This window comes from Squalius cephalus (genome assembly GCF_949319135.1).
Source record: "Squalius cephalus genome assembly, chromosome: 16".
NCBI lineage: Eukaryota > Metazoa > Chordata > Actinopteri > Cypriniformes > Leuciscidae > Squalius > Squalius cephalus.
The window spans coordinates 22,946,016-22,972,915 of NC_137137.1; the positions used below are offsets into that span (position 1 = coordinate 22,946,016).

At 39.1% G+C, this 26,900-nt stretch overlaps 1 protein-coding gene across 1 annotated transcript; it reads right to left on the reverse strand.

Annotated features, from left to right (window-relative positions):
• Nucleotides 1–1,383: 1,383 nt before the first annotated feature.
• LOC307173589 (H-2 class II histocompatibility antigen, E-S beta chain-like) lies at nucleotides 1,384–20,659 on the reverse strand. Its single transcript, XM_079896814.1, has 5 exons — nucleotides 20,569–20,659; nucleotides 12,106–12,381; nucleotides 4,741–5,022; nucleotides 4,443–4,556; nucleotides 1,384–3,990 (listed from the first exon to the last, which is right to left on the reverse strand). Exons 1-5 carry the CDS (start codon nucleotides 20,630–20,632, stop codon nucleotides 3,968–3,970), a joined length of 759 nt encoding a protein of 252 aa, XP_079752940.1. The 5' UTR covers nucleotides 20,633–20,659; the 3' UTR covers nucleotides 1,384–3,967.
• Between the last annotated feature and the right edge of the window lie 6,241 nt (nucleotides 20,660–26,900).

The following is a 26,900-nucleotide window of genomic DNA, read 5'->3' on the forward strand; positions in this document are numbered from 1 at the left end:
GTACATGACTTCAACCCATTGTGGTAATTAATGCATTCATTTACACTATTAGTTAATAAAATATGTTATTAAGGAATTAATACATTATGACACATTTAATTAATAACAATTCATATATTACTTAATCTATTAATCATTTAGAATCTTTATTAGTTGCTTATGCAGTAATCATTAATTAATGGTTTAGTTCTTCATGAGTCATACATTAACACATGATTATCTGTGCATTAGTTAAGCATGAATTAATGCAGATTAGTGCACCCGTATTGTAAAGTGTTACCGGGTTAACTGATTAAGTACATCACAATAATAAAACTATGTTTCTAAAACTTCTGTCTATGTGCTTATATTCATCTCGTAGATAGCAAGCTGATAAGTTATTACTTAGGCAGATGCCAAACAAACAGATGCCATTCAAATACGATCTTTTAGGATCAGATTGATTGATCTTATACATTTACAGACCTTATTAAACAGCAGCTGGCAACAATTTCATCTTGTCATTACAACTTTAATAATTGGACCTACTGGAACTGTAAAAAATAGACATCATCCACAACAATTCTCCCCTCATATAGAATGATAGCTCTTGATAAGTCATGTCTTCAGTTAAAACAGGCCTACATCCGAATCAAAAACAGGTAAAGTGTTCATTTCTTCTTCACTGAAATACTATAAAATGCATGAACATATAAAAATAAACAATATATTTTATACTTTTTATTGGTCAGTTTTTGCAATAAATACCTGTGACTATGTTTTTATCTGCCCGTTTCGTGTTCTATATTCTTGAGAAATGGTTTGGTTTAGAGAAGAAGTGGGGTTAGGTTTTCAAAAATATCTATGAAGCTATAAACATATATCTAAGTCATTTCTACTAATAAATGCAAAGAATTAAATGTATCTTTATCTGACAGATAAGGCAAGCAGTTAAAAGCAACAGTTTCTAGTTTGTCAATATAGTGACTCCTAGGGTAGGAGTACGCCTTTATAGACTTATTTATGCAGTTAATTTAATACATTGTTGTAAAGCACTTAATGTGAAATAAACTTTGGAAAATATGAGCGAAAATGTCTTGAATAAGCTAAAGAAAAAAATAACTTTTAATGATAACAGATTTTGTAAAGAATTTGTAAAAAAAAAAAATATATAATATATATATATATATATATATGTGATTTTGCAAATTTTATGGATGTTTTTGTGCTAGTAACAGTAGTATTAGTATGATTATTCAAACGAAGCAATCACACTGAAAACTATATGCACAATTAACAATAATGACAGTAGGGGGCAGTAAAGTTCCATGAATAAATGTTTCTGTCCATGAACATTTGCTCTCTGACTCAAATCAAACCTTTGATTGGTTTCATAATAGATCCAACTGGTATGAAAATATTGATTGAAAACCTTTAAAACATCCTCATTCACATTGCTTCTATCCACATACGATCAGCTCAAGAGAGTTCAAGCAAAATACACATAATAAAATAAACTTTATTTTATCACTACCAACATTACATAGAGATGCTCAAATACAAGTCATGTAAGTATGTTTGATGCAATTTAAAAAATGTTCATTATTACTTTAATTATTAAAGTAAAAAAAATTCAAAAGTTCAGTACACTCTAAAAAGAGATGTGTTAAAAATGACACATGTTGTGTCAGTTTTAACACATGAGTGTGCTCAGGGACAACACGTTGTGTCAAATTTAACACAATAAATGTGTAAGTCATTTTAACACACAAATTGTGTCATTTAAAAAAATAAAGCGAAAGGGCCAGATGCAAAAATATTAACCATTTAATCAATAGTTGAGTACAGAATGCATGTGCACACAAAGTACAAGACAATGTTTCAAGCTCAATGACTGGACAGACTCACTGTACTGGACATTATTCAGTTATTCACGCTTCAACCCCTAATTGATAATGCTGCTTTTGACAAAAGTTCATGAAGAGATAACAGTTCACCGAGTTTACACTTTGAATTTAATTAAAATGTAGCAACTGACAAAATATTGTATATAAATAACTTGTATTTACACTGGCCTGTTTGTTTGAGAACATAGCAAACACTGCATATACCATTCACAGTGATGGTGAGTGTCGGCACGCTCTTATAAAATGATGAGTTGAAAACAACACAACCGCTAAAAAGAGATGTGTTAAAAATTACACATGTTGTGTAGATTTGAACACATGTAGTGTGTGTGCTCTGGGACAACACATGTTGTGTCAAATTTAACACACAACCTGTGTCGATTCTTAACACATCTCTGTGTTTATAAGGACTACACATTTTGTATTACCTTTAACACAACTAATTTGTTATTCCTCTTACACAGAAGTGTGTTGAAACCTTTTACACACTAATGTGTTATAGTTACACAACTTGTGTCAGATATGTGTCACATGTGACTGTAGTCGGTGTGTATTTGCCAGAGTTACTTCCTGTGTTTTTTTACAACTGAGTGTTTGGATGAAAACTGAAACGTATTGTTAACTTGTGTTTATGGAGTCCAGTGACGTTTAATAAAGAGTTTGTTTGAACATTTGGATGGTTTAGACATCATGAATCTACATAGACAAGCTCTTATTGAGAATTAACAGAGATTTAGATGTTGATGTTTCATTGAACGTTTTATTTGAAGTCACCAGAACTGTGATTAATGGCTCCTTTATTTGAGCTCTTGACCCTTTACTCTTCTTTTAGTTTTTCTCTGGCTGCTTTAACTGTAGGCTATTTTAATAAAATACATTTGTTATGGTGAGAGAAAATATGATCAGATGTTTCTTGATGATGTCATAATCAGCAAGTGCTGAAGTTTATGAGTATATGGATGGTGCGCATTTAATCTATTTATGTGCTGTTAGTTATAACAATCTTGTGAAACTACATCATGCTATCCAGCAGTGCAGATAAAAAAAAAAAAAAAATTTCTGAAAATTTTAATCTGCAGCAAAAAGTAGTCAAACACAGACCTCAAGAATCAGCGTATGAATCTCAACAATGGTGACAAACGAAAAGCTTCATGCCGCAATGCATGCGGCATGAAGCTTTTCGTTTGTCACCATTGTTGAGATTCATGTGCTGATTCTTGATGTCTGTTTGATACCATACTCTGTAAGGTTCTGTACGAACTGTGTATTTAAAAATTAATTTTAAGTTAATTGCAATATGCTAATCTTTTTAAAAATCATCTTTTATATATTACACTCTTCTTTAAAATATTAAACTTTTGCTGAGCTTAACATTCTTACATGTCCATGATGATAATATTATCATCTGAGCATATTTTTCTCATGATTATTTCTGCTGTTTCAAATGTGTTAAATTAATTACACATTTACAGCAATCAGAACAAACTAATGTTAAAAAGTCAAGGGTCAAGAGCCCAAATAAAGCTGACACTAATCACGATTCTGGTGACTTTAAATGAAACATTCAATGAATCGTCAACACCAAAACCTGTTAATTCTCAATAAGCGCTTCTGTAGACGTCTGACAGAAATAAAGTTAATCTGGTTATTAATAACAAGTGAAAGCAGCATTTGTAAAAGACATTGAAAAAGAGGCATGATGTGATTGGCTGCAAAAAAAAACACCTGTTAATCTTTAAGTTTTCATGAATTAAGATTTTATTTATTTATTTGAATGTATTGCTTTATTTATTTTATGGGATACCATATAAAATATACCTATAATTTTTTTCATAAACACAAACTGTCCTCCACCCAATGCTATTCTATCCAGAGTTACATTTTAACACACATTGTGTGTTAAAATCTACACAACATGTGTCAAAATGCTATCTACACAGTCCCATGTGTTGTTTTTTGACACATCTCTTTTTGCAGTGTAGGCTATAAGGACACTGTATGAAAGATGTGGCATAATGGGAATGCATCAGTGATCCAAGGAGGTCTTCTTTCAGTTGGCATCAGGTAACATTAGACTGGAGTCAGTTTGGTACCAGGATCCTCCCTGACAAAGTAAAAATAACAAATTATTGATGAGCCAGATGAATGTACATGATATGATCCCCATGAGATGACAAACCTTGATCACCTTGATCAAATTCACCTGCCTGAAGCTTCTAGAAATCTTTAAAGGGATAGTTCGCCCAAAAATGAAAATTCGGTCATCATTTACTCACCCTCAAGTTGTTTCAAACCTGTATGAATTTCTTTTTTCTGCTGAACACAAAAGAAGATATTTTGAAAAATGTCGGTAACCAAACAGTTGATGGACCCCATTGACTTCCATAATAGGAGCGAACTTCCATTTTTAGGCGAACTATCCCTTTAAGACCTTTATTAGCTTGTTGAGGTTTGTTTGTTTAGGGTTGGAGCTAAACTGGAAAGTGAGATCCAGAGTTGAGAACCACTGATGGATATGGATGAGTATCAGCATGATTTGCTCTCATCTAAACTGACCTGATGATTTCTTCTTGTAGTAAATGAGTCCAGCAGCTGCAATGATGATTCCCAGCACCAGACCAGAGGATCCAATAGTGATTTTATTCCTGTCAGACTCAGAGATTGAGGGATCTGTGGGGAATGGAAATCATGCTCGGTTAGCAAATGATAGTACATTCTCAATATTTACATGTTTAATATTTGTTAAGTTGTGCAAGTGTAATAACAAAATAATTTCCATATTTTTTATTTGCTCCCATAAATATGCCAAAACTATTAATAAAGGAAAGACTGTAAAGTAAATGTTTTGTCTTACTCCAGTCTTTAACAATAGGTTGAGATGAGCTGGCGTGCTCCACCACACAGGAGATCTTCTCTCCAGATTTAGGAGTGTATTCCAGTTCAGAGTGAATCTGGTAGTACCAGTCTCCATCAGCCATCTCCATTGTTGAGGTCACTTCAGAGGTCATCAGTTTACCGTCTCTCAGCCAGGACACTTTGATTTTTTTAGGGTAGAATTCATAAGCGCTGCACATCAACACAGCTGGATGTCTGCCTTCAGCCTGCTTCACTGAACTGAGTGTAACCGTCGGTTTTACTAAACGAGGAGAAACAGATACTCAAAAATGTGCTTACAGTATTCTAATGTACAACACAAAAAATTATAAATACATTAGGTGACAAATAGCTATAACACTTGAATGAATGAAACTATATGAACAACATGAATTATACGAACTATAAAGTAATTTCTTTAGATTTGGAAATGGATTGTCGAGAAAAAAAGACCATGTGTCTTTATATATATATATATTAGAGGTGGGCATTGCTCTCTCTCCCTCGCGCATATCAACATCAATTGACAGGGTTCGAAATGAGGGGGGTCTGGGGGGGTCCCGGACCCTCCATAAGTTATTAGGGACCCCCCATAAGAATTTATTTTTGGATTGTGGGGGGTCCCCGACAAATATATTTTAACATTAAAAATGATTGTGAAAATTATAGGTCTTTAGTGAGGTTTTATATTTATAACAGTAATTAATTTATTTCCTAGCGCGAGGCAGCAATCAGGGCAGCTATTAGCCTAGTGAGTTATACAGCGTCACAGATTGTTGTTGTGGTGCTCCCGCAGACACGTACTGTAGCTGAACGCGGCAAAACGAAACCTCACAAAGAGTGAAATCCTGAATGAAAATCCTGTAAGTGCTTCGATTATGTTTATATCTCCATAATTGCTTATAGTAAAATATTAGGAGTTCGAGTTCCTTTATCAAAAGTTGCTTTAACTAGATACCCAGTGTAGGCTATAATGATTAGAAGAGTACGTTTGTCAACGTTTCTTGCTAACTGTATGTGTATGAAGCCAAATGATCTGCCAGCTAACAGCAGACTATGGAAGCTTGTTTCCGCCACAGAGTGAAAAATAAAAAAGGTAATTGCGACTTTTTAATCTCACAATTCTGACTTCTTTTTTTCACAATTGCGAGTTTACATCTCACAATTCTGACTTTTTATCTCAGAATTACGTGATATAAAGTCGTAATTGCAGGTTATAAAGTCAGAAGTGCGTGATATAAAGTCGCAATTGTGTGTTATAAAGTCAGAATTATGAGATATAAACTCGCAATTGCGAGAAATATACTTGAAAATCTGACTTTTTTTCTCAGAATTGCATGGTTATATCTCGCAATTCTGACTTTATAATACGCAATTGGGAGATAAAGTCAGATTTGCATGATATAAAGTCGCAATTGTGTGTTATAAAGTCAGAATTGTGAGATATAAATTCTGAGGTAAAAAAAAGTCTTGTCTTTTTTTCCCTTAAAATTGGACTTTATATCTCACAAGAGTCACAATTGTTAGTTTATATCTCACAATTGTTAGTTTATATCTCACAATTCTGAGAAAAGATGTCAGAATTGCGAGATATAAACTCGCAATTGTGTTATGAAGTCAGAATTGCGTGATATAGTATATATAAGTTGCAATTGCGAGAAAAAAGTCAGAATTCTGACTTTATTTCACGCAATTCTGACTTTATATCTCGCAATTCTGACTTTATATCTCGCAATTCTGACTTTATAACACGCAATTGCCACTTTATTTCATGCAATTCTGACTTTATATCTCACAATTCTGAGAAATAAAGTCAGAATTGCGAGATGTAAACTCGCAATTGTGAGATAAAAAGTCGCAATTATCTTTTAAAATGTTTTATTCTGTGGCAGAAACAAGCTTAGCAGACCTAGCAGCTAGACTAGTTATTCAAAGCTAGCATAACAACCTACTTGTCCAGTCAGTGATTACGAAAGATAACCAGGACTTAATTCAAGTCTGTGAGTTGATTAAAGTGAATGTGATTTGAGCATGAATGAGTATATACATGAGAGCTTGGTAAGCTATCTAGGAAGCTAATATTATTTTTCTTAATTTAGAATCCTGCATCATGGAGAGAAAAATAAATTGTAACTTTGTTGCTCCAGTGTTAGAGGTTTACCTGTTAGATTATAGCCACTTCTCCAGACACCACTACAATACTATACAATACTATACTATACGAAATAGGCTTGGGCGGTATTCGAATTTTGAAACCGTCAAACCGCCTCCCTATTTTACCGGGGTATACGGTATTACCGTGACTAATTAAAAATTATGACATAATGGACTCAGACGGCGTCACCAAACTGTTGGTTTGTGCCTATACCGTTCAGAAACTGAATGCCAGATCGGGCAAAAAAACAACAACAAAAAAATCAAGCCCAACCCCTGCACGTTGTGTCTGAGTCAGGCTGACAGCATTAACTGTTATTATGAGCCCGAGCCCACCATTATTCAACATATCTGTGTGCGTGCAACAAGCAAGAAGTGCAATCCGGTGACGCGTGTCCATTGATTTTTATTAATAAAACTTTTCTGCAAAGATGGAAGTTGACGATCGCCATCTCTGTAGTGAGCGAACATATAGAGAGAAATGCACATCATTACACAATCAGAGAGTGGCCTTTTTCTTTTCGTTTTGAATTGTTTCGTTTAAAGAAATTGACGATCGGCATCTCCGTAGTGAACGCTAGAGAAATGCACATCATGGATTACAGAGAGTAGGCTAGTCTATTTATTTTCGTTTTGAATGGTTTCGTTTACTGAAATTGACGATCGCATCTCCGTATGAACGCGCCTAGAGAGAAATGCACATCATGGATTACAGAGAGTAGGCTAGTCTATTTATTTTCGTTTTGAATGGTTTCGTTTACTGAAATTGACGATCGCATCTCCGTATGAACGCGCCTAGAGAGAAATGCACATCGTGGATTACTTAGCCTAATCAGTGAGTAGCCTATTTCTTTCGTTTTGAATTGTTTCGTTTAAAGAAATTGACGATCGCCATCTCTGAACGCTATAGAGAGAAATGCACACCATTGATTAATCAGACTATATTTCTTTTCGTTTTGAATTGTTTCGTTTAATGAAATTAACGATCGCATCTCTGTATACGAGAGAAATGCACATCATGGATTAGGCTACTTAGCCTAATCAGTGAGTTGCCTAATTCTTTCGTTTTTAATTCTTTCGTTTAAAGAAATTTCAAGCTTTATTTATTTGTCTGTGAGGCATAGCCTTTTTTATGAGATTTCAATGCAAGTGACAGCGGCATGCCCATCATGTCATGATTATATTAAATCCAGGCATATTGGATGATGAAAATTGTATAAAAATTTAGATACAATTTATACAAAACGAAATTCGTTTTAAAGAGGCCTTTTACAAAACTAAATTTATTGAAATGGTCAAATCGTCTGACTCCCGATGCATCCCATCTTATTTGTGCTGTTCACTTTTCATAATCAACAAAGATGGAAAAAATAACATTATAATATTTTAACAAATACGAAACTTAATGCGCTTTTGTATCCTGGCAGCAGTGAGTGGGCGGTTGTTTCGGAGATGCAACGTTAGATGTGTTTACCGGTCACCTTTTTATTGCACAATTTACAAATTGCCTCGTCAGTATTTACCGCCTCTCCCTTCATATTCGGTTGGAACCAGAAATATTGCCAAACTGCAACCACACATAAGCATTTTTTAGGCAATAAATAAATTATATATATTATAGGCTATATAAGTGCCGGTAATGACGGTATTGAAACTGATACCGGTGCTATTTTAAGATCCCGCGGTATCCGATATTACCGTAATACCGCCCAAGCCTAATACGAAACCATGAAAAACATCCCAAGACCATTGTCCCACCTTCAACATTGGTCCATATAATTTTGCCTACAGTATATAGTGTAGCAAGGTAGTCTTCAGAATTTTTAATAATTTAATAATTCAATTTTAGGGGACCCCCCAAGAGTCCTAAGTCATTTCCAACCCTGATTGACACAATACAGTAAAAGGTCGGTAGACCGATTGTGTTTTATAGATTAGTAGTTTGTTCATATAAAGTGTTTGATTAGCAAGTACATGTTCAGGAAATGCATAATACAAATTGTATGGGTTAATGTAACGGTAAACGGACTCTGCACGAAGCTCTTTTGAAGCTGTCAAATGGTGTCGCTGTTGGACACTTGTGATTATTGCTGCTCTGAGGTTTCTTATAGGCTACTGATAACTGTTTTATCGTTGTTTTTTTGAAGAAGCGGCAGCTCTTGCCTCGGAGAAAACAACACGGGCATAGCGACAATTTTGCATATAAATTACTACTTATAGGGCTTGAATTACAACCTGTGGGCAGTTTTTCCTACATCCTTTTGTGAACGTCGTTTTACACTTGTATACTGCACAGCGGGTCATCTTAAAAGTGCCGTCGGAGCTACCAATCTCTGTATAACGGGCATTGGAGCCCTCTGCTGGTAGGGAATCGTAAGATGGCCGCTCGAACACTTCCGGTGGCTTCACTGCCTAGTGGCAGTTTAGAACATAGATATCATCATAGATATCATATAAAGGCTAGATGTCTTAAGGCGGAGTCACTTCCGGCATCACCGGCGGCCATCTTAGGACAGGGCTCTGTGAATTAAGGTGAGTGAGCAGCACGCACACAAATCCTCTTATCTCGCTGAAATCTGGACGGATTTACAAACGGTTTGGTTTCTTACAAACGTTATTAACGTGGCTATAATTCTGAATGCTTAAACATTTTGAACATAATTATTCATATGTATGCAGTATAATAGCTACATCTCTGACGTTTATAACAAACCAAACCGTTTGAAAATCGGTAGAAAATTGAGCAAGTTATGGTTATTTAAAAGTACATGCACCATGTTATGAGTGAGCGAGCACCCTGTCTTAAGATGGCCGCCGTGTGCGGATGTCGAGCTCCATTGGCCAGCAGCGCGGACGAGACATCTAGCCTTTATGATATCTATGGTTTAGAACGTCATGAGCTATCCAGTCATTATATCCACCTTATTTTCGAACGCGGAAGTAAACATGGGTCCAATATCCGGTTTTTGTGCGGCACTTCCGTTTCCTCGCTTCCCTGGGCTAAATAACATATCGATCGCGAAGGATTATGCAGAGTTGATAGAAAAATGTTACACATGCCGTAGCAGATGAATACTACAAAGAACTAAAGCCCCGCCTCACTCAGTTAGGGTACCGGACCTGGTTGAATACACTCATGCATCTAGCTGGCAGAGTGCCAAAACTTCACCGGCGCCTTCAGCCCCGCCCTAAACATAGTCGAGCCAACGCTGGACTAATATGGAGGTATTTTGTCATGTCAAATGTATTAATAATTCCATAAGAATGCAACCAAAGCATAGGATGGATAGCAATAAGTAGATGGCTATAAATAGTTGTAAATCATACAAAATAAATGCCATGATCATGCCATTATGCCATGATCACTAGATTTTATACAGGGGTTACTATAATGATTTTGTTTCTCCTTGGAGTTTTTATCATGGTTTTTATTGAGACTTCATAGCCCAGCCACTTTTCTGGTATCGGGTGGTCTTCTATAGGTGCTCACGAAATGAAAAGAACAAACATACGGTCGTTTCGATGGTTTCTTCAAATGTAAAGCTTTTAACCACAGGCGAAGGGATTCCTCAGGCCGGCGACACACTGGCTGCGTGTGTCCGTTTTTATTTCGGCTCCCATGTTAACAGGTTTGAACGTGCACACTGCCTGCGTGACATGCGCGTCTCACAGGCGCGGAAAACGCGTGCATGCTATAAATAGAATCGACGCCTATTTTTCACGCGACACGCAAGCGTTTTGGAAGCGTTTCCAGACAAAATAGAATAGGAAAAGATCTTTGTATTTAATTTTACATGAATACATATTAATAAATTACATTTTGATGTTTGAAATTTTAGGTTTTGACAAATGCAGATATAAATGCAATGAAAAAAAATCGATTTTCTAATATTGCACATACAGAACGAAATATTCTGTAGCCTGTTTTGCCGTCAATACTGCCGACGTTGTCTTTGCTGCTATATATATGTTTAACATTAAAGGCCTTCCACAACTCTCTCCCCATTATGTCGAATATAATCACCAATGAATCATATGTCACCTAGCAGTGCGCGTCAGACACGTTTCTGGTGTGCAAAGACATGTAAAACGCCACGCAACAGAAACGCCACGCAGCCAGTGTGTCTCTGGTCGTAGGGCGCCTGATTAAAATGTCAATGATTTCGATGATTAAAACACTCCTGCTCCAAGTATAACCTTTCTTTTGTATCAGTTTATGACAACCTCTAACTGCACAAACAATCCTGGTCTTCCCCGAAGCCATGACCATGAGTTAGTTGTTAGGAACACTTGTTTAATTAACCGATATGGTGAAAAGTGATCAGCGCGCCAGTGACCGGAAGTGCCTGACCGGAAGTCTCGCACAAAATACCGTCAACTGGCTGCGTCCGTATTTCCGTTAAAAATAAGGTGAATAGATCAGTGGCTACACACCACGAAATATTGGGAATAATACGCGCGCGCTGATTATCAGTGATATCATATGTTTCGTTTTGAATTTGAGGTGGTAGAAGGGATTAGTCGTGTGTTAACTTACCGAACTGTTAGGCTACCCCACACACTCTGTCTATGTAGTTTGCTGCTGCTCGTCGGACGGCTTAAATCCAAACCAAGTCCAAATAATGTATGTTGCACCGATTTTTTTCACCAGCTTTCACTTTCAGCCGTGTTTACTTAAGATGACGACGAATATGATGCGTTGCAGCCGGGTGTACCTCGCGGCCGCGAGTAGATTGCGTCATCATAGCTTGTGTAGTATAGAGCAAGCTCCCAACCCAACTTGGAGAATAGATTAACGGCGATATTTTTTTATCGCGCGATAAGAGTCTCGCGTTAACGCAGCACGTTAACGCCGATAACGGCCCACCACTAATATATATATATATATATATATATATATATATATATATATATATCAGTTCATATATATCCTTATATCAGTTTGAACAAAAAAAATCTTAAATTTAAAATTTTGTAAAATAGCCCAGTTATCCAGTTGTAATATACAGTATATATTATTGATTTTGTATTAAAAACAATCATAAATCACTGACGACGACCACATTGTGCAGACACAACACCAACAACAGACCCCCGTTTTAATGCATTTTGAGTATTTCTTCTGCACCAGTGGATACACATGGTAGAGATCTTTATTATGCAGTAAAGATGAGACAAGAGTCTTACTCACCTGTTTTATCACGGACAAGTGAGTCATAGTTATGAGCATTAGGTATGCAGACTTTGTCCACCTCAGCTTTCATTCGCTGCAGATAGGCCTTATCTTCGTTAAAGTTCTCTGCATACTTCACTCCAACCTCAGTGAACCCCACAAACTTCCCCACAGTGCTGTTAAACTGTGTATGCACAACTTTATTGAAGGAATATGACAGAAGATTCACCATATCACTGTAATCACTGGTGCTGTAGACACATTCATATATCGCGTATTCATAATATCCATCAGCTGAAACATAAAAACAGAGTGTTAGATCTTAGGTTTTTGTATAATTTCATGTCAGTTATAAAAACAAAAGTACCTGTATTCATCATTCATCTGCTATTTGCTTTTACTTTGTTTTGGTATAGTCTAGTTACTGTGTGTTATAGATACATTCCCATTAGAGAGACACGACAGCTACTGGCTCATCTCATTCAATTATTCTGGAATATTCATGACCATGTTTTATAAAGAAAGGAAATTTAATTAACAGCAATGACATTATCAACAAAAACCAAAAAAAAAAAATCAAAAAAAAAAATATATATATAAATTGTTAGTGAGGTAATCTATCAGGGCTAGTTCACCAAGGTTTTCAGCCAGTAAACAGGATGGTGTATCGGTCAGGATACAGGAATAACGACGAGGAGATGTAATTTCTTCTTTCAAATGTATTGAATTTTAGCAGTACTCATCAGAACATTCCAATATCCAATATTGTCATTATAGTCTGATAAAGAAACAAATAAATCACCATTAGGTACTTAAATTACTATGCAACGTAAATAATAAATCCACACAAATAATACAAATCAGGATCATCAAACATAAATATATCAATAAACATTGCTATGTCCCTTTAAACATAATCAACAATTACATGAGGATATTACTTCCTTCACATAATAGCTTCACCTCCTATATCACTGACCAGTTTACATTAAACTATATTAAAAAGGGGTTTACAGAAGGAGAAATGGTGACATCCTCTGGCGAGAAAAGGCAACTGCACAACAGCGTCTACACATGGTCTCCTGAGCACGATATTAACTCTTAATTAAATGTTATAAAAGTACTACGTAATTTAGAAATCAGAAAGCTCACATTAGTTAAATTATTATTTCCTACAGTGTTTTACAGCTTAAACATTGTACTATCGCTATAAATCTCACTCATCACGCTGGGCACGTTAATGCATTGTAATTCTACAGTATAGAAACACAAACACAACGAAGTGATAGTCACTTACTTTTCGTCATGAACTCAACACATGAATATTGGAAGCTGGATCATTCAGAACAGATTAAGGAAACTATACGACACAGGTACGTATGCTGCTGAACTTGAATACATTTCCGAACTCACTATAACCAAAACCAACACACTAGCTACACACTTCCTCTACCGTAACCACCGAAGAAGAGTCTTAAAGCGGCAGGCACCCAGAAAAGTCAGAGCCTTTTATACAGCCGCCCCCAAATGTGCAAGCACATTTGCTTCCATTAAAAGGCTCATCAGTCAGGCTGAGGGGGGGCTCACCGAGGCATCGTCCTCCCCTGACGGGAGAGCTGGCAACATCACCAACCGAGCTACCGGTCGGGTGTATACATGTCCTCTGATATCCACATCAGCGGATCTAATGCATCCATCATCGCTGCGGTGAATCTTGGTTACATGCCCAATGGGCCACAGGGCTCGAGGTAGCTGCGGGTCCACCAGCATGACAACAGCCTTATCCAGTAATTCAGGAGAAGTGGAGTGCCATTTCTGTCTGGTCTGCAGCCCAGGGAGATATTCTCTGATGAATCTGGACCAGAATTGGTCAGCGAGAACTTGTGAATGCCTCCAGCGTCTGCGACTCAGGAGCTCCGTCTCAGGATAGACCACTTGGGGAAGAGATCCATCAGGCCGCCCCATAAGCAGACTATTGGGTGTCACAGGGTCGATATCTGCAATGTCGGCAGATACATAACCCAACGGTTTAGAGTTGAGGATTGCCTCAACTTCCAGGAGAACGGTGAGAAGGACATCTTCATGAACAGGTTGTGCCCCCACACAGGTGTAAAGTGCAGACTTCACGGAGCGGACCTCTCTCTCCCACACTCCACCAAAGTGTGGAGCCGCTGGGGGGTTAAACTGAAACTTAATCCTCTGACGCGCGAGTCGTTCCCGCAAGGTTGGCTCCATACTGGCAAAAGCCTCTCTAAGTTCCCGTTCTCCTCCTCTGAAATTGGTCCCCTGGTCTGACAACAACTCTGCAGGTGTCCCCCTTCTGGCGATGAACCGTCTTAGGGCCATCAAGTAAGCATCCGCATCCATGTTTCTGAGGAGATCCAAGTGTACCGCCCTGGTTGTTAAACACTTAAATATTATCCCCCAGCGTTTCTCCTGGCGTCTGCCCATCTTCACAAACATGGGTCCAAAACAATCCACGCCAGTGGAATGGAAGGCGGGTTTGTGTAATCGGAGACGAGCAACGGGAAGGTCCGCCATTCGGGGAATGGAAGGCTGAGCTCTCCAGCGCTGACATTCGGCACAAGAACGCTGATGTCTGCGAATCGCCTCCCTTCCATGGATTATCCAGAATGACCGCCGCATCTCTGCAAAGACACGCTCTGGACCAGGATGGTGCAGGTTGCTATCGAACCTTTGGATAAGCAAGCGTGTAACTGGGTGTGAGGCATCCAGAACTACAGGGTGCAATGTCATGTCATCTTGACCTTCCAAACGTCGTAGCCGACCTCCTACTCGTATGAGGTCCGTGGATTTATCTAACTCCGGAGCCAAGGTGAGTAATCGACTCCCAGGTGAGACAGGTTTCCCAGCTGCAAGGAGTTTGTAGTCCTCTGGGAATGACTGTTGTTGGGCTCGCTGGAGAACAATCATCTCTGCCTGTTGGTACTCTTCAGCATTAGGTGGTGAGCTTGAAGGGTTTTGTCCTAGGATTTCTTGAGCAGTGGCATCTATGAGCTCCTGCCAGGTTTGGTACACCTTATCATCCCTGCTGATCGACATTGGTGAGGTAATCGTTACTCCACAGAAGGTGGTCTTCCGGAGTTCCACATTGTCCTCAAATGGCTCGGTGCTGGGTCTCTCTGGCCAGATGGCTGGGTTCTGGAGAAGGAAGGGGGGTCCTTGAGACCATCGGTTGGGATTTATTAGGGCCTCCAGGGTCTTCCCTCTCGTCAGATCATCAGCAGGATTATTAGCTGAGTCCACGTAGCGCCAAGTGCACTTCTCTGTTAACTCCTGTATCTCAGCTATTCTGGCGCCTACGAAGACCTTGTAGCGGCAAGACTGGGAGTGTAGCCAGGTTAGTACTGTAGTGGAGTCTGACCACAACACAGTTCGAGCCACTGTCAAGGTAAGTTCCCTCTCGAGGACATGAGCCAGCTGCGCTGCAACCAGAGCTCCACAAAGCTCCAGGCGTGGGATAGAATGCAGACGTCTTGGAGCTACTCGTGAACGAGCAAGGATGAAAGACAGATGGATCTGGCCTTCCATGTCCTCAGTTCTCATGTAGGCTACGGCTCCATAAGCCTGCTCAGACGCATCTGCGAAGATGTGCACCTCACGGGTGGCACCCTCAAGGTTGGCATCCGCCGGAACATATGCACGTGGAAATGTAAGGAGAGGTAAGGACTCAAGTTCAGCCTCCCAGCTGGACCAGGCTTGCAGGAGTTCGACGGGTAAGTTAGAGTCATCCCAACCTCGCTTCTTATCCCACAGCTGCCTGATGATGAGCTTCGCTCGGGTGGAGAAAGGTAACATATAACCCAAGGGATCATATTGAGTAGCTAAAACTCTGTAAATGTTCCTCAGAGTTGGTACCTCATAGGACACAGGCCTATGTTTGTAGCCCAAGGAGTCGGTTGCCCAATTCCAGCTGAGACCGAGTGTTGATTCCAGCGGGTTGGACTTATCCTGTGCCAGCCACAGGTCCAGGCTTTCAGATCTGGCCTCTTGAGGCAAATGACTCAGGACGCCTGGATTGTTGCAAGCCCATTGACGCAACTCAAAACCTGCAGAAATCAGAAGATCCCTGAGACGATCCACCAGCAGTTTAGCTTCACCCGGCGTACCCACACTCTGCAGGCAGTTATCTACGTAAAAGCAGTTCTCAACCGAGAATCTCAGGTCATCGTCCGGCTGGCAGTGGTCAACAACATGGCGCTGCAGGGCGTATGTCGCACAGCACGGGCTACAGGTTGTGCCGAAAGGCAAAACTTGCCACTCAAATGTTCTTGGGGGTTCTTCCACCTTCAGGTCCCGCCACAGGAACCTTAGAAGGCGGCGATCTTCAGGGATGAGGCGGACTTGATGGAACATCCCCTTGATGTCTCCACTAACCGCTATGGGATGTTCACGAAATCTCAGTAATACTCCCAGCAAGGGGGCGCCAAGGGTAGGGCCAGGTAGCAGGTACTGGTTCAGGGTCTGCCCAAGGTACTGGTGAGAGCAGTTAAAAACCAGGCGGTTCTTTCCGTTGTGGCTGACGAGATGATGTGAGATGTACCATCCTTCTTTGGTAGAGGTCTCCTCAGTGACTTCCCTCACAGCACCTGCTTCAATGAGCTTCTGCATTTCCATCTTGTATGCATCCGCTAGCTTGGAGTCCTTTAAAAGTCGCCTCTCAGTACTACGTAACATGGGCATAACTGACTCCTTTGGCGAGTGCAAAGGTGGCATGCTTGGATGGCGCAGCAATGGTGTGGCGTACCTAAGAATTCCATCTACATTAGTACGGACCGTCTTGGCTTCAAGCAATGCTACAGCCTGCTGATCCTGCTTTGATCGAGTCACCTCTCTTTCATGTCGGTAAGGTACAGTGTCTACTTGCCAGAGCCTCTCTACATGCTTGTAAAGCTCATCCATTGGTGGTGTGGATGAAGTAAACAGACACTGTGCAGGTTGGATTGGCCGCCCCATGAATGGGGTAGGGCCTTGAAGAGTCCACCCAAGCCTGGTGCGGACTGCGGCTGGGCCACCTGGTGGACCAAGTCTGACTGGTTCGACAGGTGTTATCAGCTGAGGGTTGTCAGAGCCTACAAGGAGTGTTGGCTGAGCATCTCTTAAGGCAGGTAGGGGAATGCCACTTAGGTATTTGTATTTCCTCTTCAGGCGATCAATAGGGTAAGTATGCTGTGCTAGGCTGAGGCGGCCAGCTGTGAAAGCACCATTGATCTTATAGCTGGTGTGAGGGTTTGCAGCTGGTGAGACACGGAAAGACACTGTGTGGCCATGGAGGATCTGGATGTCCTGTCGGACTGTACGCAAAGGAAGCGCTTCAGGAGTGCCCTTTACGCCAAGAAACTTAGCTGCTGCTGGCAACAACATGGTCCTCTCTGACCCATCATCGAGGATCGCAAAGGTGTCAAGTGTCCGGTCCTCATAATGTACAAGCACAGGGACGACCTTTAACATGACTCGATTCCCGGCTCCAGGTCTGTCCAGGTAGAGCGAGTCAGCCGCAGAGCTGGTTAAGCAGCTCTCTTCTTTAACAGCTACATCTTTATTGCCCCTCTCTGCTCTTGTATTTATCTCGTGAAGAGCCAGTAGATGTTTTCCTTGACAGATGTTGCAAGGTTTCTTCAATGTGCACTGAGCGGCTTGATGAGTTCGTGCACAGCGCCAGCACCGCTTGTTAACCCGTATCCACTCTCTAAGCTGGTCTTTGGAGAGTTTGGTGACCGCACTGCATTGACTAAGATAATGCTCAGTACTCTCACAGTAAGCACAGTAAGCTTTACTCTTGGCCCCTCTGCTGACTGAACTCTCTTTGTGGTACAAAGATGCGGTCTCCTTTGACTCACCAGCTCCATGTAGGACGGTCACCGTTTGTCTTCCAGGACGACCATCAGTCTTCACATTCTGCCTTTCCTTTATGCTGCGTCCAGTAGCCTGACTGTCGAAGCCCTGACACCATGATTCATAGCGGAGCCATTCTGCCAAATCATGTAGAGTGTGGGTCGCCCCTAACTGCTTGAACTGATGTCTACGGAAATCAGCTCGCTGTTCCGGAGGGAGCTTACCCAGCAGACGAGCAACATGTGAGCCACAGTTGAGTTCAATTTCCCCTTCAGGACCCAGAGTCCGCAACAAGCCCACTAAAGATTGTATCTGGAGAGAGAACTTCTGGAATGCCATCGTATCACCACGCCTTACTTCGGGGGTTTCTAGAACACTTGCTATCTTCTTTAAGGCAAGTTGATGAGGCTGACCAAATTTGTCATGGAGGGCTGACATAGTGTCACTGTAGGGGGTTGGCGAGTTTAGATAAGCATCAGCTATAAGCTTAGCTTCCTCCAGCTTTAAATGATCTACAAGTATTTGATACTTGAAGAGTTCTGTAGCATTAGATGGGAGTAGGTTTTCTAGAGCTATGCGAAGCCGTGCAAATTCACTGGGATCCGGGTGAATGAACTTTGGGATTGTGGGTTGGGGCCCTCGATACACTTGTTCATTCCCCGGCGGCTGCATAAACTGATTAGGTGGTGGCATGCCATGTACCGCTCCAGTGGCTGCTAAAGGATGGTAGGTTCGGGCAGGCGCTGATTGCATTACAGGTGCTTGAGCTGGGGCAGGGTGTGTGAGCAACTGAGAGGGTCGTGTAGAGGGGTATGGTGATATCCCTTTATCAGAAGTAGGAGCGGGATACTGAGGAGGCAGTGGAGGCTTACATACTCTAACCTCAGGGGAAAAGTCGTGATGTCTACTGTCTAGCCCTTGTTCCTCGACCCTGAGATTGCACATCCCTCTTGAAAGGTTCTCATCAGGTTCAGGCCAGGGTGGAGGATCAGGCCAGTCCTCCTGCTCCATTTCCTTCGAGTGTGCTGCAACAGCGAAACTCCTTGAGGCTACAGCATCGGCTTGCGGAGATGTGGGGTTACTATAGTTTGAGGCTGGGCTATTAACTTGGGCCAGGTCTGCTCTCAGGGAGCGGGCTACCTCCAGTATCTCCTTCATCTCGCGCCGTGCTTCATTGAGTTCCTTTATGCCCGTTTGGAAGGCCTGTTGTGTTTGGAGCAGTTTAGTATTCTCCTCTCGAATAGCTCTGATTTCCTCAGAGAAACGAGAATCCAGATATGGGCTCTGATGGAATGAGGGTGTTCGCGCAGGCTGGATAAGCCCATCCAAATCTCTCCTCTGGTTGTGGTCTGGGGCTAGCTGAGGAATCTCAGGGTGAGCAGCATTCCCAGGGAAGCCACTAGAGTGAGGGTGGGCCGTCTGGAAAGGGGTCATCTGATCTGGACCCTCCCGAGTGAGGAACGCCCTCCTATCCAAGGCAGGGGATGAGAGGCCCCATTGATGCTGATCTCGTTGACTATATCCCATATAGTCCACTTCGAAGTCCTGAAGTCTGACCGGTCGACGTATTTGACGTTTAGGTCTCACATCAGGATACATCTCTTCATCTGACTCCATCCTGAATACTGCTATCCGGCTCGAAGGACCAATGTTAGTGAGGTAATCTATCAGGGCTAGTTCACCAAGGTTTTCAGCCAGTAAACAGGATGGTGTATCGGTCAGGATACAGGAATAACGACGAGGAGATGTAATTTCTTCTTTCAAATGTATTGAATTTTAGCAGTACTCATCAGAACATTCCAATATCCAATATTGTCATTATAGTCTGATAAAGAAACAAATAAATCACCATTAGGTACTTAAATTACTATGCAACGTAAATAATAAATCCACACAAATAATACAAATCAGGATCATCAAACATAAATATATCAATAAACATTGCTATGTCCCTTTAAACATAATCAACAATTACATGAGGATATTACTTCCTTCACATAATAGCTTCACCTCCTATATCACTGACCAGTTTACATTAAACTATATTAAAAAGGGGTTTACAGAAGGAGAAATGGTGACATCCTCTGGCGAGAAAAGGCAACTGCACAACAGCGTCTACACATGGTCTCCTGAGCACGATATTAACTCTTAATTAAATGTTATAAAAGTACTACGTAATTTAGAAATCAGAAAGCTCACATTAGTTAAATTATTATTTCCTACAGTGTTTTACAGCTTAAACATTGTACTATCGCTATAAATCTCACTCATCACGCTGGGCACGTTAATGCATTGTAATTCTACAGTATAGAAACACAAACACAACGAAGTGATAGTCACTTACTTTTCGTCATGAACTCAACACATGAATATTGGAAGCTGGATCATTCAGAACAGATTAAGGAAACTATACGACACAGGTACGTATGCTGCTGAACTTGAATACATTTCCGAACTCACTATAACCAAAACCAACACACTAGCTACACACTTCCTCTACCGTAACCACCGAAGAAGAGTCTTAAAGCGGCAGGCACCCAGAAAAGTCAGAGCCTTTTATACATAAATCCTATGTTTACTGGTGAATTAAAGCATTACATTTGCTCAATGTTTCATTGTACTTGCCTGTTCCAATAAATGCAGACAGCATCAATATGGAATGAAAAATTAAGAGTTTTAGCAGTGACATCTTTACAGTCTATGAATATGCCAAATGGAGAACTTTCTCTTCATGTCTTGTTCTTGTGGTAGATGTCTAAATAATCTGGCAAATCAAATGCTACTCACATAAATGTCAAGTGTTGCTAGGTGGAAAACTGCTTTAATTTTCCTGTTTTCAGTGGACAGTTTGTGTGTGTGTGTGTGTGTGTGTGTGTGTGTGTGTGTGTGTGTGTGTGTGCATAAAATGAATGTGTATCTTTTATCTTTTATCTTTATTTGTTTGGCCTTTGCAAAAGTTGGAATTTTAGCTCTGCTCATGGTCCTAGAGGACTAGATAGGTCTTTGAAGATATACAACAGTTATACCACATACATTTTATATTTTAATGTATTATTTAATTTATTTGTGTCCGGTTTACAAGACAATCTGCAATGAAATGCTCCAAATAAGCATTTAATTATCTTTGAAAACCCTTAAAAATAAACCATCTACTTGTTCTTACTGCAGTAGTCCTTCGCATGTGTTGTGTTCTTCTGTGCATATTGGCCAGTAGGTGGCGGTAGAGGTTCGTGATATGGTATATTGAGAACAAAAAAATAAGAGTCTGAAGCGTTGTGCCAGCTGCTATCTGCGCTGTTCTATTTTGCTACTTCTATTGTTCATTAAAGAATTCCATATTTAAGAATGCCTTTCATTCCTTCTTACTTAGGATATAACAGCATGTTTGGAAGTATACAGAATCTAGTTACAATTTTTCTGAATTGCTAAAACACTAAACCCCATTCTCTAAAACAAATTCTCAAAACTATTTTGTTGAATAGCCTAAATCACTCTTTCTGTAAAACTTTAAACAAGCTCAGGCAATTAGACACTGTTTGCACTCTTCTCATGCACTCTTTTTACAAAACTCTAAACACATTCTCACTCACTAAAACACATTTTGCATGATGCACTTGTGTTTCAAAGGCAGACAGGCAAACGTTACAGTTATTTCTGAATGCTAAAACCCTAAACGTGATTATTATAACACAATTTCTAAAACTATTAAAACTTATAGCAAAACCACTCACTGAGTTTGCAAAACTAAAAGCACAAACACTGCTTTGCACTCAGTTTGCAATTTTGTAACACACACTTTGCAAAACTAGGTACAATCCACTGCACTGCACTGCACTCTTTTTGCAGAACTGTAAACACACAACTCTCTGCTTTACACTCAATTTCTATGGAGGCAGATTAGTCTCAAATATAATTCACGCAAAAAACATGATTCACAAATGCGTAGACAATTTCACATGCATGAAACCTAATTCACGTACACACAAAAAAAATCCACGTGTGTGAAAAAATATATATATTCACAAAAAGCAATTCACATGGGCAAAATATAATTATATACTTAAAAAATACATTTCACAAATGCAAAACACAATTCGTAGATATACAACTGTGCACAAAAACCTTTGAATGTTTAAAATGTACGAGTGTATCCTTGCATTTGAATGTGCAAATCGTCATTCACGTACGAATCGCCTTAGATATGTGTGTGTGTGTGTGTTTTTGAGACTTTCCTATGGAATGCCAAAGCTGCCAATATTAAAAATAAATAAATACATAAATAAATATACAAATAAATGTAAAAAAGAATAAATAAATAAATAAATATATAAATAAATATACATAGAAAAGCAAAAAAACGAAAATAAATAATTATTTATACATTTATTTCCTTATTTATGTATATATTTATTTTTTTCCATATTTATTTATTTATTATTTTATTTATTTATACATTTATTCATTTATACATTTATTTATTTATACATTTATTTATTTTTACATTTATTTATTTATACATTTATGTATTTCTACATTTATTTATTTCTTCATTTATTTCTTCCTACATTTCTTCCTGCGTAGGGTAATGAGGAGGGCGTGGTTTACCTCAGACATAGCAATCGAGCTCAGAGTAAGCGAAGGTGAAGGGTTGAGGCTTTGTATTCATGGTTACAAATGAAATGTTTAACCTTTTGAGCGCTATATGGGATTTTTATTTCAGTGCTGAGAGTACGGTCCCACATATGGGATTTAGAATGTTCAGTGACGACATAACTGCCAGATTCAAACTGTGCTTTCGCCATTATAGACAGTAAAGGCTTTCGCGCGTTGGCTGGCGCTGAGCCAGAGACGGACGCGTTCAGCGCTGTCATATATCACAACTATGCTGTGTTTTCAACCTCATAATGTTTATTTTAGGTTTCAGACATTTAAATACACTTAAGCACAAGTAAAACAATACATTTGGAGTTTGTAAAATACACACACTGATGTATGTGGAAGCAGCAATAACAATCTATTCAAATATAATTTGCCGACGTGTGTTATTCATATCAGACAAACACAGTGGAAGTAACTATAAAGTTTACTCTTCTCACAGTTCACCGACCACTTTCTTGCATTTATTTTTCGGGAGAAACTGATGACTCACAGCCACAGGATTCTCTGAACTGCGGCGCAAAGATCTCACGTTATAGAGCTGGTAAGTCCCGCCCCTTCCGTAAAACCCCGCTGGACCTCAAAGTTGAAAAACCGTCAATGCAAGTGAATGGGAGAAAATAATTATTTTCTGGTCCCGTCTGAATTGTGCCATGAATGTGAACATATGTTGTCTGTGAATTTTTTATATAATCTTTCATGTTACGAGTTTGACAGTATATGGTATGATTCTTCGGCTAGCAGTTGTGGAAGAGACATAACGAGAAAGACTACATGTCGCCTATGTGACGTCACCCCATAAAGTTGACTTACCCGTGGTTTTCGCCAACCTCGACGATTTTGTCCTCTCCCTGAAAGAAGGCGGTGAAGTGCACCAAAGACACAGCCATGTTTAGCGGGATCCGTGAGCTAGTGCCCGTGTGCTAGTGGTGGTGGCGTTTCAAACGCGTCGACAGCAGCGATGAGTTGTAGTCCACAAAGTGCTCTCACACAAAGTCTAACCGTATCAAACTTCTACCCGCTGAATTGTAGCATTCTTCACACGAAAGATTATATAAAAAATTCACAGACAACATATGTTCACATTCATGGCACAATTTAAACGGGACCAGAAAATAATTATTTTCTCCCGTTCACTTGCATTGACGGTTTTTCAACTTTGGGGTCCAGCGGGGTTAGCGGAGGGGGCGGGACTTACCAGCTCTATAGTAACGTTAACTGTTAGATCAAGATCAAGATTAGTTATAAAGGTTTTTAAATGATACATACACATTTTTGAGAATCGGAATATCAGATAGTTGATGACATGGTAAGCAAGTTTGTGAATATTTTGAATAAAAAAGGGAAAAGGAAATAAAAGCGATACATCAGAGTTATTGTGGCTGCGGTGTGTCACGTGACAAATATGACGCGTCGCCATGGAAACATTAAGGGGGAACGTTCTAAAATAACAGTCGCCTTGAAAAAACTCACTATGGGAGTCAGTTAGAATATTAAAATTAAGCGTGAAAGGGTTACTATATGCATAATAAATGACGCTGGCTTATCTTTTTTACTAAGCAAGTTATCAGTGTGTATTGTTCATTGATGGTATAAAGTTAAGCCCCCTTAACAATTTCACATGCCCCCTCAGTCATTTCATCCTGCAGCCGGACCTGCCCAGGACATTTTACAAATCCAGACAAACGATGTTCTACGGCCATGTCCGGAATAAAGAGTAGCCTATCCATGTCACACAGTAAGATTTAGGATTTATATACCTCGCAGTCACAGACCGCATCAACATCAGTGAGCTATACTTATTGTATTTCGCCACAGGGTGTCACTGTGGCCTCAACCCTTCGCCTTCGCTTACTCTGAGCTCGATTGCTATGTCTGAGGTAAACCACGCCCTCCTCATTACCCTACGCAGGAAGAAATGTAGGAAGAAATAAATGAAGAAATAAATAAATGTAGAAATACATAAATGTATAAATAAATAAATGTAAAAATAAATAAATGTATAAATAAATAAATGTATAAATGAATAAATGTATAAATAAATAAAAGAATAAATAAATAAATATGGAAAAAAATATATTTTCTTTTTTTTGCTTTTCTATGTATATTTATTTATATATTTATTTATTTATTTATTCTTTTTTACATTTATTTGTATATTTATTTATGTATTTATTTATTTTTAATATTGGCAGCTTTGGCATTCCATACTTTCCTGGCAGCATAACACTCGTAACACAGAGCAGTCGTACTCTTTAGCCAATCAGATTTAAGCTTATCAATCGACCAATCAGTATCACGTGAGGGCGGGCCTACCTACATGTTACGTCACCAGCTTTCGACCAGTTCATGGCTGAGCAGAGGTAAGTGCAGTTAATCGTTCATTTCTGTGTTTAGAAGTTAGAGATCATTTGAAGCAATAGTTTATTAACTGCTGTTTAGTCCACATGTGAATATAAACATTTACTTTTAGTATTGATGGATTTTCAAGTCCTGTCCACCACACATTCAACCTATGATAATGTATGTAATGACGTGCATATATAGGAGACATGTTTTGATCTGCATATATTATGTAGTTTTATTGTTCCAGATTTCCAAGACAGATGATGTATGAAGTTGCAGACAACCAGTACTGTGATCTTACCATTTCTACTGTAATTCTTTGAAAACAGTCATGTTGCAAGCCATCCATTTTGACAGTTGTTTCAACAAGTGGTTGAAAGTGATGCATTGTTACTGTATTAATTTGTCTACTGCGGACTATATGCATGTACACGCTTTAGGAATAAAGCCTTGCTATGCATGCATTATTAAATGTTCTTGTAAGAATTAAAAGATTCAGATATAGTTCAATTTGATGTACACGTTTTATTAATTTGAAAGTTTCTGAATCATTTGGGAATAAAATATATAAAATGACTTGATCATGATTAATGTTCCTGTTACATATGAAGATCATGAACTGACAGTCTAAACTGTGAAGCACAATATTCAGTACAGAGAAATATACGTCTCTTCAGGAGTTGTGAGATCCAGTCAGAGTCTACTTTGCTTTTAGAGTATATAAATATAAGTGCAATACATCAAATGAAAAGTTAAAAAATGAATTGTGTTCAGTCCGGTCATCAGTAGACCTCTCTGTTAGGACATATAAGATTTTGTCCTGATATTTAAAGTACTAAAACCCTATAGTACAAGAGTTGCAGACAGAGGACGTGGGAAATTAAGTGATGGTATTTGAATAGAGTTTACGGAGTAATCTTAGTCGCATAATCTTAATTGCCTCTCTATGATAAGTAGCTTTGTCTTATCAGCATACAATCAGATTTGCCTATTTTACTAGGCAAAGTAAAATTAATGCTTCACAATATTGTCCTGAGACCTTAAGATGACAATAAAAAACCTTATTTAAAAACCTTGAGATGACAATACAGCACAAAACATAAGGAAATGCATGTTGAATATATTGCTAACACTCTACAATAAGGTACAATAACTAAGTTAACGTATTAAATAACCATGAGCAATACATTTGTTGCTGTGTTTGTTAATCTTTATTAACGTTAGTTAAAAATACAGCTGTTCATTGTTAGTTTACAGTGCATTTACTAATGTTAACAAGATTTAAATGAAGTATTAGTAAATGTTAACAATAACAAAAATTAATAAAGGCTGTTCACGTGCAGTTCATTATTAGTTCATGTTAACTAATGAAACGTTTTAATAAAGTGTTACCAATTAAGACATAAATACAAAAAAAAAAGTATAAAAGAGAATTAAGAAACAACATGAATTAAGATGTTCGTGACTGCTATCCAGATGTCACACACCAAAGGTGAGTAATCCTGATAAAATGCAGGGAAACAAGTGTTAATAATAATTTAACATCATACACAAATGGCAAAAAAACACTGGGTGCTCATTAAAATAGGTCTATTCACTATTTAAAGAACAATCTCGATGGGTATTGACCACAGATGATTGTTTTGCACTCATTAGCGTGATTGTAGCTGTGAGAGCTGTCTGTACCTTCAGCTAAAATACAACAAAACAAGCATCATTCTTCTTCATTTTTGACACGATATGGGACATCTGATTACAACAACACTTGCTTACATCAGTTAATAGTTCATAAACTATTGCTTCAAATGATCTCTAACTTCTAAACACAGAAATGAACAATTAATTGCACTTACCTCTGCCAGAGCCCGTCTACGGAGAGCCTGTCCACTCCCTATTAAGCCCTATTGTACCGAATTTTGGTTGTAGTACCACCAGAGTTCCACTGGGGGCGCTCG